This window comes from Megascapheus bottae, chromosome 26, assembly GCF_031878675.1.
Source record: "Megascapheus bottae isolate mThoBot1 chromosome 26, mThoBot2.hap1, whole genome shotgun sequence".
Lineage (NCBI taxonomy): Eukaryota > Metazoa > Chordata > Mammalia > Rodentia > Geomyidae > Megascapheus > Megascapheus bottae.
The window spans coordinates 648,517-663,454 of record NC_143534.1 but is presented as its reverse complement, the minus strand read 5'-3'; the positions used below and the strand labels follow the sequence as shown (position 1 = coordinate 663,454).

The 14,938-nt window shown below is 55.0% G+C and overlaps 1 protein-coding gene across 4 annotated transcripts in view; it reads left to right on the top strand.

The window, feature by feature from the left end:
* Nucleotides 1-12,592, top strand: part of Ttc13 (tetratricopeptide repeat domain 13) — a 49,504-nt gene extending 36,912 nt beyond the window's left edge. For 3 of the 4 annotated variants that reach the window (XM_090318722.1, XM_090318720.1, XM_090318723.1), the window contains 8 exons: nucleotides 232-315; nucleotides 1,311-1,395; nucleotides 2,524-2,633; nucleotides 5,100-5,235; nucleotides 5,972-6,051; nucleotides 6,701-6,779; nucleotides 6,868-6,947; nucleotides 11,964-12,592. In XM_090318722.1, coding sequence (XP_090174848.1) covers nucleotides 232-315; nucleotides 1,311-1,395; nucleotides 2,524-2,633; nucleotides 5,100-5,235; nucleotides 5,972-6,051; nucleotides 6,701-6,779; nucleotides 6,868-6,947; nucleotides 11,964-12,078 — 769 coding nt within the window. In that variant the 3' untranslated portion in view covers nucleotides 12,079-12,592. The remainder of the gene's footprint in view (nucleotides 1-231; nucleotides 316-1,310; nucleotides 1,396-2,523; nucleotides 2,634-5,099; nucleotides 5,236-5,971; nucleotides 6,052-6,700; nucleotides 6,780-6,867; nucleotides 6,948-11,963) is intronic. The other variant, XM_090318721.1, reaches the window with a different exon arrangement.
* The last annotated feature ends 2,346 nt before the right edge of the window (nucleotides 12,593-14,938 follow it).

Below are 14,938 nucleotides of genomic sequence, written 5' to 3'. Positions count from 1 at the left end.
AAGTGGTGCTGTGGCTCAAGTGGCAGGGCTCTAGCTTTGAGCAGAAAGTGCCCAAGGACAGTGCCCAGGCCCTGAGTTCATGCCCCAGGACTGGCAACAACAAAAAAAAAAAGGGGGGAAAAAGACAAGACAGAAGCCAGGAAATGTTGTCCCACCATTTGTGGCCTTCTTGCCCCAGCCTCCCCGTGCAGACATCGACACCTGGCTAATTTCATGATTTTTGTCTTGTAGGGGCCAAGTGATTAACATGAGATATCTGGAGTATTTTGAGAAAATACTTCATTTTATTAAAGATAGAATTCTTGTTTATCATGGGTAAGCCTGCAGTTTTTTACTCCACTGTAATGGGTAGATTCATACAGGTTACTTTTGTGATATTTGTGAAAGTGAGAAACTAAGTCCCCTGACAGAGCAAGTGAGGTCAGATGTTCACAGACCACAAAGGTACATCGGGCCTGCACTTGGTCCCTTCCTCCTCACTCACCACTTGTGCCCAGCCTGACTGTGCGGGACATTTCTGGTCTCCTTTTCTAGCTTCTCTGTGAGGGAGTTCAGCTTGGAAAAGTGAAAGGTCACTGGCAGGATGCTTCCACTTGAGCAGCTTGAGAGCCAGAGTGGGAGGGAGGGAGGCCTTGGAATGAAGCACAGAGGCCCATGCGTGGAGACACCCTGCGGCTTCTCCCTGCTCCACCTTTCTGGTGGACCTCACGCCCTTGATTCGCTGGATTCAGCCACCGCACACTTTACGACTTCTGTCGTGGCTGTCAGCAGTGGCGCTATGGTTTGTGGGGCTCTGGGACCCCAGGAGATGGCCACGTGCCCCAGTGTTGAGGCGCCTCCTGTGAAGCAGTACATCTTCCCCGCCCCCGTGCTTTGTGTCCTCCAGTTGTCAGTGCCGTGTAGAACACGGTTTTCCTCCTTGTCAGGGAATGGTGGCAAGAAGTCAGATGCATTCAGAGGGCACAGTTTGTATGTGCGTTGTGATGTGGGTTGGTCAAGTCAGTCGGGTGCAATCTGAGGGGACTGTGCCTCCAGTGACAAGACAAAAGCTAAAGGCACTTCTGGTCTGTTACCACATTTCTGCATTAACCTTGATTGCCCTCTCTCCTCTCCCTCCCTCTCCTCTCCCCCCTCCTCCCTCCTCACTCCTCTCCCCCTCTCATCTCCCCCCTCTCTCCCTTCTCCCCTTCCTCCCCCCTTCCTCCCCTCTCCCCCCTCCCTCCCCTCCCTCTCTTCTCTCCTTCCTCTCCTCTCCCCCCTCCTTTCCTCCACTCACCTCTCCTCTCCCCCTCTCTCCCCCCACCCCCCAGCGCTAACAACCCCGAGGCGCTGCTAGAAGTTAGAGAAGCTTTGGAGAAGGTTCACAAGGTAGAGGACCTCCTCCCCGTCATGAAGGTAGGCGGTCATAGAGAAGAGCTCTGGTCAGTGTGGGACGCACGGCTCCCACGCTAAGCCGTGTGCTTGGTACGCGAAACCATGTGCACACCATCTGAGTAATGAAGCAAAATGGAACACTGGCGTCGGATGCCACTGAACTGGGCTTCTGACGGCAGTCACACACTCGCTGCCTTTCTGCCCGTGGCCGCTGCAAACCTAAGCTAGATACAGGGCACGGGGCAGGTAAGGACTAGAGAAGGAAGCCCAGCTTCTGCTGGACAGGAGGATGGGCAGGCTGCAGGGCTGCATGGTGCTTGCTGGCTGAGCACCTGGCACTGGGAGCTGGCAGGCTCAGCAGAGTGGCTACTTAGTGCCCACTGGGTGGCAGACCAGCTGGGCTGAGAGATGGAGCGTGGCCCCATGTGTGGGGAGGCCACTCGTGTGGGTAGTGGGTGGCAGGGGGTGGTCTGTGACACTGAGGGCATGCAGTCATCCCCTCCTTACCCCACACCTTCAGGCACCTGCGGGGACTCAGTCCAGAGATACTTAACTGGAAATTGCAGAATTGAAATCGTTCCTAATTCCTAACTTGTTTTTCTTGATTTTTGTCGGCCGTGTGACTCAAGCCTCTTTGTGCCCAAGGCTGGCGCTCTACCACTTGAACCACAGTGCTATTTTCGGTTTTCCGGTGGTTAACTGGAGATAAAAGTCTCACAGGGACGTTTCTGCCTGGTCTGGGTTTGAACTGTGATCCTCAGGTCTCAGCCTGAGTAGCCGGGGCATCTGGCCTTTTGTGTATATTTTAACTCAGAAATGAGAAGGACCAGATTAGTGGACGCATGGAGGCAGCAGGTTATTTGGCTACAATACCCATTTCCGGGTTCACAGTGTGGTGCAGCTCACGCAGTGCCAACCACAGTTCAGCGAGGTAGGATGGAATCATGGGGGAAGGAAAGTTCTACCAGCAGTCAGGCCTCGGCTGTCTCTGCTGGGGCTTGGGGAATGGAACTTGGGTCCACAGCAGGGAGCTGTCTCTTGTGTTGTATAATTTTCATGACTAGAACAACCAAGGCGAAGTCAGCCACATGCGCTCAGCTGTAGCTGTGGTTCACAGAAGTAACACGGATTGTTTTCCTCCCTCAAAAGCAGTTTAATACCAAAACAAAGGACGGGTTCACTGTGAACACGAAGGTGCCCAGCCTCAAAGATGAAGGGAAGGACCTCGACGGGTTCACGATCACCATCACAGGAGACAAGTATGTGTGCTCCACACGGGCACGGCCTGGGGCGCAGGGGACTCGAGCACAGTATGTGTGCTCCACACGGGCACGGCCTGGGGCGCAGGGGACTCGAGCGTGGGCACGGCCTGGGGCGCAGGGGACTCGAGCACAGTATGTGTGCTCCACACGGGCACGGCCTGGGGCGCAGGGGACTCGAGCACAGTATGTGTGCTCCACATGGGCACGGCCTGGGGCGCAGGGGACTCGAGCACAGTATGTGTGCTCCACATGGGCACGGCCTGGGGCGCAGGGGACTCGAGCACAGTATGTGTGCTCCACATGGGCACGGCCTGGGGCGCAGGGGACTCGAGCGTGGGCACGGCCTGGGGCGCAGGGGACTCGAGCACAGTATGTGTGCTCCACACGGGCACGGCCTGGGGCGCAGGGGACTCGAGCACAGTATGTGTGCTCCACACGGGCACGGCCTGGGGCGCAGGGGACTCGAGCACAGTATGTGTGCTCCACACGGGCACGGCCTGGGGCGCAGGGGACTCGAGCACAGTATGTGTGCTCCACACGGGCACGGCCTGGGGCGCAGGGGACTGGAGCGTGGGCACGGCCTGGGGTGCAGGGGACTCGAGCGTGGGCATGGCCTGGGGCGCAGGGGACTCGAGCACAGTATGTGTGCTCCACACGGGCACGGCCTGGGGCGCAGGGGACTGGAGCGTGGGCACGGCCTGGGGTGCAGGGGACTCGAGCGTGGGCACGGCCTGGGGTGCAGGGGACTCGAGCACAGCATGGGCTGGGGGTGCAGGGGACTCGATCACAGCATGGGCTGGGGGTGCAGGGGACTCGATCACAGCATGGACTGGGGGTGCAGGGGACTCGAGCACAGCATGGACTGGGGGTGCAGGAGGATTTGAGCACAGCATGGACTGGGGGTGCAGGAGGATTTGAGCACAGCATGGGCTGGGGGTGCAGGGGACTCGATCACAGCATGGGCTGGGGGTGCAGGGGACTCGATCACAGCATGGACTGGGGGTGCAGGGGACTCGAGCACAGCATGGGCTGGGGGTGCAGGAGGATTTGAGCAACTCTCTAAGATTCTGTTGGGCAGGTGTAGAATTTCTACTTCTGATTTGCCACTAACCATTTAATGTCTCCTCTGTTGTTTTTCCCACAAATAAGTAATGCAGTGTGCGTTGTTCCTCACTGCTGTTTCATTTACTCTGAAGTCCTGTGGCGTTCCCTGTCCCTGGGGTTTGGGTGGAGATGGCCGAATCACCCCCATCGTGGTATAGCCCGTGTTTCGTGGGGGGCGTGCTCTGGTGTCCCCTGGCCCTCCTCAGCCCTTCCTCCCTGCACTCCTGCGTTCCCTCACTTGCGAGAAGCCAGTCTTCTCATCCACGTCAGGGCTTGCAAACCTAGGCACCGTTGAGCACATTTTGTGGATTTTCCTTGTCTTTGGGGTTTCAGTCTCTTCCCCACACTACTTGGCAAAGTCCCTTTCCCCAATAAATAGGGTTTCTCAAAAGGAATCCCAATGAATGAAACGTCATGTCCAGTTCAGTCTCCCACTTCTCACCCATTCAGGGTCTGTGTCCTCAGACCTGGTGCCGAGGCAGAAACACAGTCTCCTATGATAAGTCTCTTTGGATGTCTGCCCACCTTCCTCGGTGCTCTGGGCCTCGGCTTGCTGACAGCCACTGCCTGGACATTCCCAGCCAAGGTCTCCTGCCCCTCTCTGGTGTTCCCAGCCACTCCCATGGCCTCACACCGCGTTTCCCACCTCACTTGAACCTCTTTCCCACGGGGCCTGGAGCACACTTCCCAGACTCGCCTCTGCTGTGAGCCTACACCGTGTGTTCCCTGACTCGCCGCCCCTCCAGGGGCTGCCCTGGCTGCCCCGCCCATGTACCCCATGTACTGGCTGCTCCCCCTCCTGCACATCTCCCGACCTCCACCTCCAGCCCCTGCTTCCTCACGTCTGCACCCTGCCTGCTGTCATATTTTACTTCAAAGAAAGCCGCCAGTTTGCTTTTCTATATAGGCTCTAGGAACCAAGTGTGTTTAGCTAACAGCGTTGACTGTGAAGCAGATGGGATCAAGCTGGGGGTCTCCGCGGATCCTTACCAGCCACGCAGGTCCCAGGGTACTTTCCACACGTAGCTGTCCTGCTGCTGACCTCAGACATAGGCCCTGACTCCCAGCTTCAAGTCCTCAGAGAAGTGACCTGGAAGACTGTGACTGAGCATGGGAGTGCACCATGCATTTTAGTTTCTCAACTCTGGGTGTGGCTGCTGCCCCACGTACTAACTTAACCTCTTAAAGTGAGTACGTGGCCAGACCTACTGGGAGCAGATCACACTGCCTGCTTAGAGGGGAGCCTGATGAGTGCAAGAAGCATTAAGCATGGGACCAGAGGGACGGCCTCCCTCCCTTCTGGTTTGTTTCTCTGGGCTGACTAGTGCACACCTCTGATACATCTGCTTGTATTTTCAGAGTTGGCAATATCCTGTTTTCAGTAGAAACTCAAACCACAGAAGAAAGGACGCAGCTGTACCATGCTGAAATAGACGCGCTTTATAAAGATCTGACAGCCAAAGGAAAAGTCCTGATCCTCTCATCAGAATTTGGGGTAGGTTTCATTGGTTCTAGGGATGGGGTTTCACAACCCCATCCCTAGATGAGATTACAGGTAAAGCCAGGTTCAGTTGTTCTGTAAATCCCTCTCTTCTAGTGTTCTTTTTTTTTCCAAAGCAAAAATACAATTTTTTAAAACAAAAACCAAGCTCATTTGTTTTTTTTTCAAAGTGAAAACCAAATTTATTTTCTCTCTCGCTCTCCCTTTTTCTTTCTTTTTTTTGGTCGGTCATGGGGCTTGAACTCTGGGCCTGGGCGCTGTCCCTGAGCTCTTGAGCCCGAGGCTAGCCCTTTACCACTTGGAGCCACAGCACCAGTTCCGGTTTTCTGGTGGGTAATTGGAGATGAGAGTCTGACGAATGGGCTTTCGTGCCTGGGCTGGCTTTGAACCGTGATCCTCAGCTCTCAGCCTCCTGGGTAGCTAGGATTCCAGGTGTGAGCCATGCCTAGTGGCCGGGGGCATCAGCGTCTCAGAGAAGATGTCCGTGAGAACGTCCGTGCACAGTGAAGATGGACTGTGCCTCTCCTTACTTTTCCTCTCCTTTCCTTCATCATGGCTGCTGCTTCTAATGAAAGAGTTAGAAGAATAGCTGTGTCACGGAAGCAAGCGTGGGTTCCTTCAGGGAAGAGGAGCGCCTGGCTCGCTGTTAGGGACTCTGTGTCTGTCACCGAGTAGAACACTGGCTTCTGACCTAGGGTGTAGGTTCACAAACCTTGTCATTATTTTCTAGGAGGTGGATGCTGTCTGCAACTTGATCTTGTCTCTGGTTTACTACTTTTATAATTTGATGCCCCTCTCTCGAGGGTCTAGGTAAGTGGTGCCCTGTCATGAAGATTGCTAAAATTTACCATGTAGCTTTGGCTACACTTCTTGTTACAAGAGTACACCAAGAGCCTGCGGCTCACTCCTGTAATCGCAGCACTCGGAGGGAGAGGCAGAAGGATGGCGAGCTCCAGGCAGGCCTGGGCTACGTAGTGAGAACCTGTCTTCATCCCTCTCCCCCACCTACCCCCCAAAAGCAAAACGAGACACTGCCAAAATGATGTGGAGCTCTATGCTTTGAAATACACACCACGAAAGACCACCATCAGGAGAAGGGCAGAGGAACGCGTGGAGTCAAGTGTGCCTCTTCGTGTGCGTGTGCGTGCGTGTGTGTGCGTGCATGCACGCTCGTGTGCTCACATACGCCATGGGGGAAGTCCCTAGGACAACAACAACAAACTAAAACTTTTTTCTCATAAAGGTAATGTTGGAGACATTTACCCTTAAACTGGTCAGTGTTTTAGTGGCAAAGTAAAAAATATTTTTAAAACAAAATAAAAAGTTTACTAGTAAGTAAGCCTTGTAACATTGACCCTGCGAGTCCTTCTGTGGGATTTAGTCATGTGCGCTGATGAGTGGGTAAGCACCAGGAACCATCTCTGGACCAGGACTCACCAGGCGTGTTCTGTCTGCACAGTGTCATCGCCTACTCTGTCATCGTGGGTGCGCTGATGGCAAGTGGCAAGGAAGTGGCGGGCCGGATTCCCAAGGGGAAGGTATGCGGGCCCACGGGAGGGTGCCAGCGGGAAGGTGGAGCTGTGTGGGTTCTGTCTTGGTCACATGGCCACCTGCTCGCTCTTTCAGCTAGTTGACTTTGAAGCTATGACAGCACCTGGTTCTGAGGCCTTCAGCAAAATTGCCAAAAGCTGGATGAACTTGAAGAGGTGAGGGTGGTGGGGTGTCTGGATGAACTTGAGGAGGTGAGGGTGGAGGGGTGTCTGGATGAACTTGAGGAGGTGAGGGTGGTGGGGTGTCTGGATTGACTTGAGGAGGTGAGGGTGGTGGGGTGTCTGGAGAACTTGAAGAGGTGAGGGTGGTGGGGTGTCTGGATGAACTTGAAGAGGTGAGGGTGGTGGGGTGTCTGGATGAACTTGAGGAGGTGAGGGTGGTGGGGTGTCTGGATTGACTTGAGGAGGTGAGGGTGGTGGGGTGTCTGGATGAACTTGAAGAGGTGAGGGTGGTGGGGTGTCTGGATGAACTTGAGGAGGTGAGGGTGGAGGGGTGTCTGGATGAACTTGAGGAGGTGAGGGTGGAGGGGTGTCTGGATGAACTTGAGGAGGTGAGGGTGGTGGGGTGTCTGGATTGACTTGAGGAGGTGAGGGTGGTGGGGTGTCTGGATGAACTTGAAGAGGTGAGGGTGGTGGGGTGTCTGGATGAACTTGAGGAGGTGAGGGTGGAGGGGTGTCTGGATGAACTTGAGGAGGTGAGGGTGGAGGGGTGTCTGGATGAACTTGAAGAGGTGAGGGTGGAGGGGTGGTGGTGGGGTGTCTGGATGAACTTGAAGAGGTGAGGGTGGTGGGGTGTCTGGATGAACTTGAAGAGGTGAGAGTGGTGGGGTGTCTGGATGAACTTGAGGAGGTGAGGGTGGTGGGGTGTCTGGATGAACTTGAGGAGGTGAGGGTGGAGGGGTGGTGGTGGGGTGTCTGGATGAACTTGGACAGGTGAGAGTGGTGGGGTGTCTGGATGAACTTGAGGAGGTGAGGGTGGTGGGGTGTCTGGATGAACTTGAAGAGGTGAGGGTGGAGGGGTGGTGGTGGGGTGTCTGGATGAACTTGAAGAGGTGAGGGTGGAGGGGTGGTGGTGGGGTGTGTGGATGAACTTGAAGAGGTGAGAGTGGTGGGGTGTCTGGATGAACTTGAAGAGGTGAGGGTGGTGGGGTATCTGGATGAACTTGAGGAGGTGAGGGTGGTGGGGTGTCTGGATTGACTTGAGGAGGTGAGGGTGGTGGGGTGTCTGGAGAACTTGAAGAGGTGAGGGTGGTGGGGTGTCTGGATGAACTTGAAGAGGTGAGGGTGGTGGGGTGTCTGGATGAACTTGAGGAGGTGAGGGTGGTGGGGTGTCTGGATTGACTTGAGGAGGTGAGGGTGGTGGGGTGTCTGGATGAACTTGAAGAGGTGAGGGTGGTGGGGTGTCTGGATGAACTTGAGGAGGTGAGGGTGGAGGGGTGTCTGGATGAACTTGAGGAGGTGAGGGTGGAGGGGTGTCTGGATGAACTTGAGGAGGTGAGGGTGGTGGGGTGTCTGGATGAACTTGAGGAGGTGAGGGTGGAGGGGTGGTGGTGGGGTGTCTGGATGAACTTGGACAGGTGAGAGTGGTGGGTTGTCTGGATGAACTTGAGGAGGTGAGGGTGGTGGGGTATCTGGATGAACTTGAAGAGGTGAGGGTGGAGGGGTGGTGGTGGGGTGTCTGGATGAACTTGAAGAGGTGAGGGTGGAGGGGTGGTGGTGGGGTGTGTGGATGAACTTGAAGAGGTGAGAGTGGTGGGGTGTCTGGATGAACTTGAAGAGGTGAGGGTGGTGGGGTATCTGGATGAACTTGAAGAGGTGAGGGTGGAGGGGTGGTGGTGGGGTGTCTGGATGAACTTGAGGAGGTGAGGGTGGTGGGGTGTCTGGATGAACTTGAAGAGGTGAGGGTGGAGGGGTGGTGGTGGGGTGTCTGGATGAACTTGAAGAGGTGACGGTGGTGGGGTATCTGGATGAACTTGAAGAGGTGAGGGTGGAGGGGTGGTGGTGGGGTGTCTGGATGAACTTGAAGAGGTGAGGGTGGAGGGGTGGTGGTGGGGTGTCTGGATGAACTTGAAGAGGTGAGGGTGGTGGGGTGTCTGGATTGACTTGAGGAGGTGAGGGTGGTGGGGTGTCTGGATGAACTTGAGGAGGTGAGGGTGGTGGGGTATCTGGATGAACTTGAAGAGGTGAGGGTGGAGGGGTGGTGGTGGGGTGTCTGGATGAACTTGAAGAGGTGAGGGTGGTGGGGTGTCTGGATGAACTTGAGGAGGTGAGGGTGGTGGGGTGTCTGGATGAACTTGAGGAGGTGAGGGTGGTGGGGTGTCTGGATGAACTTGAGGAGGTGAGGGTGGTGGGGTGTCTGGATTGACTTGAGGAGGTGAGGGTGGTGGGGTGTCTGGATGAACTTGAGGAGGTGAGGGTGGTGGGGTGTCTGGATGAACTTGAGGAGGTGAGGGTGGAGGGGTGTCTGGATGAACTTGAGGAGGTGAGGGTGGTGGGGTGTCTGGATTGACTTGAGGAGGTGAGGGTGGTGGGGTGTCTGGATGAACTTGAAGAGGTGAGGGTGGTGGGGTGTCTGGATGAACTTGAGGAGGTGAGGGTGGAGGGGTGTCTGGATGAACTTGAGGAGGTGAGGGTGGTGGGGTGTCTGGATTGACTTGAGGAGGTGAGGGTGGTGGGGTGTCTGGATGAACTTGAGGAGGTGAGGGTGGTGGGGTGTCTGGATGAACTTGAAGAGGTGAGGGTGGTGGGGTGTCTGGATGAACTTGAGGAGGTGAGGGTGGAGGGGTGTCTGGATGAACTTGAGGAGGTGAGGGTGGTGGGGTGTCTGGATGAACTTGAGGAGGTGAGGGTGGAGGGGTGGTGGTGGGGTGTCTGGATGAACTTGAGGAGGTGAGGGTGGTGGGGTGTCTGGATTGACTTGAGGAGGTGAGGGTGGTGGGGTGTCTGGATGAACTTGAGGAGGTGAGGGTGGTGGGGTGTCTGGATGAACTTGAGGAGGTGAGGGTGGAGGGGTGGTGGTGGGGTGTCTGGATGAACTTGAGGAGGTGAGGGTGGTGGGGTGTCTGGATGAACTTGAAGAGGTGAGGGTGGAGGGGTGGTGGTGGGGTGTCTGGATGAACTTGAAGAGGTGAGGGTGGAGGGGTGGTGGTGGGGTGTCTGGATGAACTTGAAGAGGTGAGGGTGGTGGGGTGGTGGTGGGGTGTCTGGATGAACTTGAAGAGGTGAGGGTGGTGGGGTATCTGGATGAACTTGAAGAGGTGAGGGTGGAGGGGTGGTGGAGGGGTGTCTGGATGAACTTGAAGAGGTGAGGGTGGTGGGGTGGTGGTGGGGTGTCTGGATGAACTTGAAGAGGTGAGGGTGGAGGGGTGTCTGGATGAACTTGAAGAGGTGACGGTGGTGGGGTATCTGGATGAACTTGAAGAGGTGAGGGTGGAGGGGTGGTGGTGGGGTGTCTGGATGAACTTGAAGAGGTGAGGGTGGAGGGGTGGTGGTGGGGTGTCTGGATGAACTTGAGGAGGTGAGGGTGGAGGGGTGTCTGGATGAACTTGAAGAGGTGAGGGTGGTGGGGTGTCTGGATGAACTTGAGGAGGTGAGGGTGGTGGGGTGTCTGGATGAACTTGAGGAGGTGAGGGTGGAGGGGTGTCTGGATGAACTTGAGGAGGTGAGGGTGGTGGGGTGTCTGGATTGACTTGAGGAGGTGAGGGTGGTGGGGTGTCTGGATGAACTTGAAGAGGTGAGGGTGGTGGGGTGTCTGGATGAACTTGAGGAGGTGAGGGTGGAGGGGTGTCTGGATGAACTTGAGGAGGTGAGGGTGGTGGGGTGTCTGGATTGACTTGAGGAGGTGAGGGTGGTGGGGTGTCTGGATGAACTTGAGGAGGTGAGGGTGGTGGGGTGTCTGGATGAACTTGAAGAGGTGAGGGTGGTGGGGTGTCTGGATGAACTTGAGGAGGTGAGGGTGGAGGGGTGTCTGGATGAACTTGAGGAGGTGAGGGTGGTGGGGTGTCTGGATTGACTTGAGGAGGTGAGGGTGGTGGGGTGTCTGGATGAACTTGAGGAGGTGAGGGTGGTGGGGTGTCTGGATGAACTTGAAGAGGTGAGGGTGGAGGGGTGGTGGAGGGGTGTCTGGATGAACTTGAGGAGGTGAGGGTGGTGGGGTGTCTGGGTGAACTTGAAGAGGTGAGGGTGGAGGGGTGTCTGGGTGAACTTGAGGAGGTGAGGGTGCTGGGGTGTCTGGGTGAACTTGAGGAGGTGAGGGTGGTGGGGTGTCTGGAGAAGGAGGGAACTGACTTGGGTGCACACACGCTCGCCTGTTGGTGTTCAGTGCGGCGTCTGCTGTGTGCATCCACGGTGGCAGTGCTCTGCTTCTGGGTAGATGGGGCCCACGAAGGCGGAGGCATGAGGAGACACCAGCTCCCGAGCTGCCACACGGGCTCCAGGACCCGGGTGGGCCGAACGCATCCCAGCCGTCCTGAGCCACAGCACTCAGCTTGCTGTTGGCCTCTTGCTGCACTCTGGTGGCAGGGTGGCAGCACTTTCTTGTGGCCTAGGCACGGATGGTACGTGCACAGCGATGCCCTGGGATGGCTTGGCTTCCCCTGCCATGCCGCAGGCCCTCTGCCTCCCAGCAGCATTGCAGACGACATGACGCTGAACTTAATGGGGAGCAAAGAGCAGCAAGCACTGCTGCATGGCCTCCTTCTTGCCCCTTCTGGTGTGTGCACAGCACCCTCAGGTTTGCCTTTCGTGTCTTTGTGGCCTTCATCTCACAGAAGCCACTCTTTGGACTCCTAGATCGGTGGTACTGTGTCTGATCACCACTCTCATGCAGTGTCTCCCATGGATTTTTCTTTGCCCATATTCCAGTAGTACAATCTCAAGGTCACAAGTCGTACTTGGATGTACAGCAAGTCTTCCAGCAGTTTTCTAGTTGAACACTGCCATTCCTGGTGCATCTGAAGGTGCCTTTTCCCGCTGGGCTTTTGGTGTCTGAGTGAAGGCCGGTCCACGCAGTGCGGGCGGGGGGATGCGAGCACAGAGGCAGGACCCAGCCAGGAAGGGCAGTGCCATCTGTCCCGTGTGGTGCAGGCGTGGTGCACAGGCGGCGGTGGAGGTGCTCTGCCCTGACTTTGTCCACAGTGGTCCCACCCTGGCTCCTCCTCATCTGTCTTTCAGCATCTCACCATCTTACAAGACTCTGCCGTCCGTGTCGGAGACATTCCCCACGCTGAGGTCCATCATCGAGGTGCTAAACACGGACTCTGCCCCACGCTGCGTCAAGAAACTCTAGTCACGCTGTGGATTTGTACATGAAGGCCCAGGCCTTGTGCTCATTAAGTTATTTTTTAAAACATGGAATTATTGAGAAATTAGGTCCTTTATTACTTTTGATACCAGCTTTTGATAGGAATTGAATACTTGAAATCACTTTCCTTACTTTTCCAAACCGTAACAGGAATCATGAAAGCTGCTTGACCAGGAAGGGAAGCGTGTAGCTCCTGTGTCCACGGGCACACGACGCCTGCCTTCAGTTAAACGTTTACTTCAGAAACCAAAAGTTAGTCACGGGGACGCACAAGCCAAGAACACACCGGAGTGTCTGCCTCCCCAGGCCCGTGTCCCGGCCCCGCGCGTGGGGATGAGTGCAACCGTGGCAACCGTGACACCCACGGCCAGGACCACTGACTCGGCACTCACAGTATTCACCATCGTCCTAACACCAAATTGCCAAATCATGTATTTCTTCTCTCTGCTGGAAAAAAATAAACCAGTGATTTCTGTAAATCACTGATTTGGGCACTGGACTATCTATGTCTTGATTTTGTGAGCAAGTTTGCTTTCACGTATCAGAACATTTAAAAAGTTGCTCGTCCTTTTTTTCAGACAGGGTGAATAGCAGTGCAAGGTTCATTAAACTGTTGCCAATTCCAATTGACCTGCAGTCTTTGTTCCTTTTATTTTTATTTTTTTGCCAGTCCTGGGCTTGAGCTCAGGGCCTGAGCACTGTCCTTGGACTTTCTCAAGGCTAGAGCTCTACCACTGGAGCCTCAGTACAATTTCTGGCTTTTTTCTATGTATGTGGTACCGAGGAATCGAACCCCGGTCTTCGTGCATGCTAGGCAAGCACCTTAACCACTAAGCCAAACTCCCGGCCCCTTTGTTCCGTGTTTTTGTTGAGTTAAAGCGAATGGCTCACTAGATGTCACCAGGTTTTCGTCAGGCCATGCCCTCCAGGCCTGCTGCGGAGGCAGGCGCGCCCTGCACTCACTGCCCGCCAATCCCCGACACGTCCTGCCGCCCCGATCGTCCTGCCGCCCCGATCGTCTCACTGTAGGAGGTAGGTTTTCTTCCAAGTCTAAGGCTGTGCCCAGAAAGCACCAGCAGCTTGTTTCAGTCTCCAGACAGAAGCAGGGACTGTGGCCTCGGGGGCAGCCAGAGGCAGCCACGTGGTGCTAGGACCCCTGGCCAGCTCTGCCCTGCCCCACCCCGCCCTGCTCGAGTCACTGTTTCACACACTGCTGAGCGATGTTGGTGTGGGGTCCCTGTGCTCTCCATCCTGTGTGTCGCACTGGTCCAGTCTTTGCCCATCGCCAAGGGGCCCAGAGAAACGTCTGGAGCCCAGAACAAGTCTTGCAAAACTGGCGGCCCATCTGTGTTGGGGACTGAATTCAGAGCCTCACTCTGGCTGGGCACATACTGGCACAGCCTCAGCGTCAGCCCAGGCCAGAGCCCACAGTGTGTGGTCTGGCGTGTGGCACCTAGTCCTGTGTTCAGGGCGTCACTTCCGGCCCAGGCCGGGAAGGAGTGTGCCCGGGGGCACTCAGAACTGGACAGAGGAAACAAAGTAGAAGCGGATGTTTAACCTTGCCCGTGGGTGTCTAACCCTGAAGGAAGTCTCCGTGAGCCTGCGGAAAGGAGAATCTTCAGTGCTGCACTGTGCGTGCCACAGTATCTAGTTTGGTAGTGGACTTGTCTTCTAGGTAAAGATGCCTCATGCTCTTTTCTCTCCCTCCCTCCTTCCCTCCCTCCATACTTGCCTTCTCTCTTTTGTACTTATTTACTATGAAAAAATATTTGAGCTGGGTGCTGGTGGCTCATGAGCCTGAGAGCTGAGAACTCTGGCTCAAAGGCAACCACAAAAGTCTAGGAGACTCATTTCCAGATAACCACCAGAAAATCAGAAGTGGCACTGTGACCCCAAGGGGTAGAGTGGTCGCCTTAAGCAAAAGAGCTCAGGGATAGCACCCAGGCCCTGAGTCAAGCCTCAGGACCAGTGGCCTGTATCTATAATCATAACTGTTTAGGGGGCTGAGATCCGCACTCAGCATTCTTCTGGCTTTTTCTGAGTATGTGATACTGAGGAATCGAACCCAGGGCTTCATACATGCTAGGTGAGCACTCTACCACTGGGCTATGCTTCAGGCCCTTGGTGAAATTCTTATCTCTACCAGAAAACTGGAAGTGGTGCTGTGGCTCAAAGTGGTGGAGATGCTAGCCTTGAGCAACAGAGCTCAGGGACAGGGCCTAGCTCCAAGTTCAAGCCCTGTGGCTGACCAAAAATAACACCACCACAAAATGACATGAAGTCTAAGATACCTTTCCATACTGCTCTGATGACAATGATCTTTAATCAAAAGACAGAATGAGGCTCCCGCCTGTAATCCTAGCTACTCAGGAGGCTGAGAGCTGAGGATCAAGGTTCAAAGCCAGCCTGGGCACCAAAGAATGTGAGATTTTATCTCCATTTAACCACTAGAAAAATGGGAAGTGGGGCTGTGGCTCAAGGGGTAGGGCAGTAGTGTTGAGCTGTAAAAGCTCAGGGACAACACCCAAGCCGAGGGTTCAAGCCCCATGACTCACCAAAAAAAAAAAAACCAGAATAGCAAGTTTAATTGGCAGGCAAAACCCAGCCATTTATTTGTTGCCTACAAGAAACACAATTCACTGATAAAGAATGAAAAAAAAATTTTTCTAAGCAGGAAACAAAGTAGATAGGTGTGGTTATATTTTACATTTGTTAAAATTGGTTTCAAAGACAGGTGACAGTGGCTCATGCTTGTTATTCTTGTGACTCAAATAGCTGAGCTTTTGTTTTGTGTGTGGTTGTTTTTATATTGGTACTGGGGCTTGAATTCAAAGCTCTTGCTTGT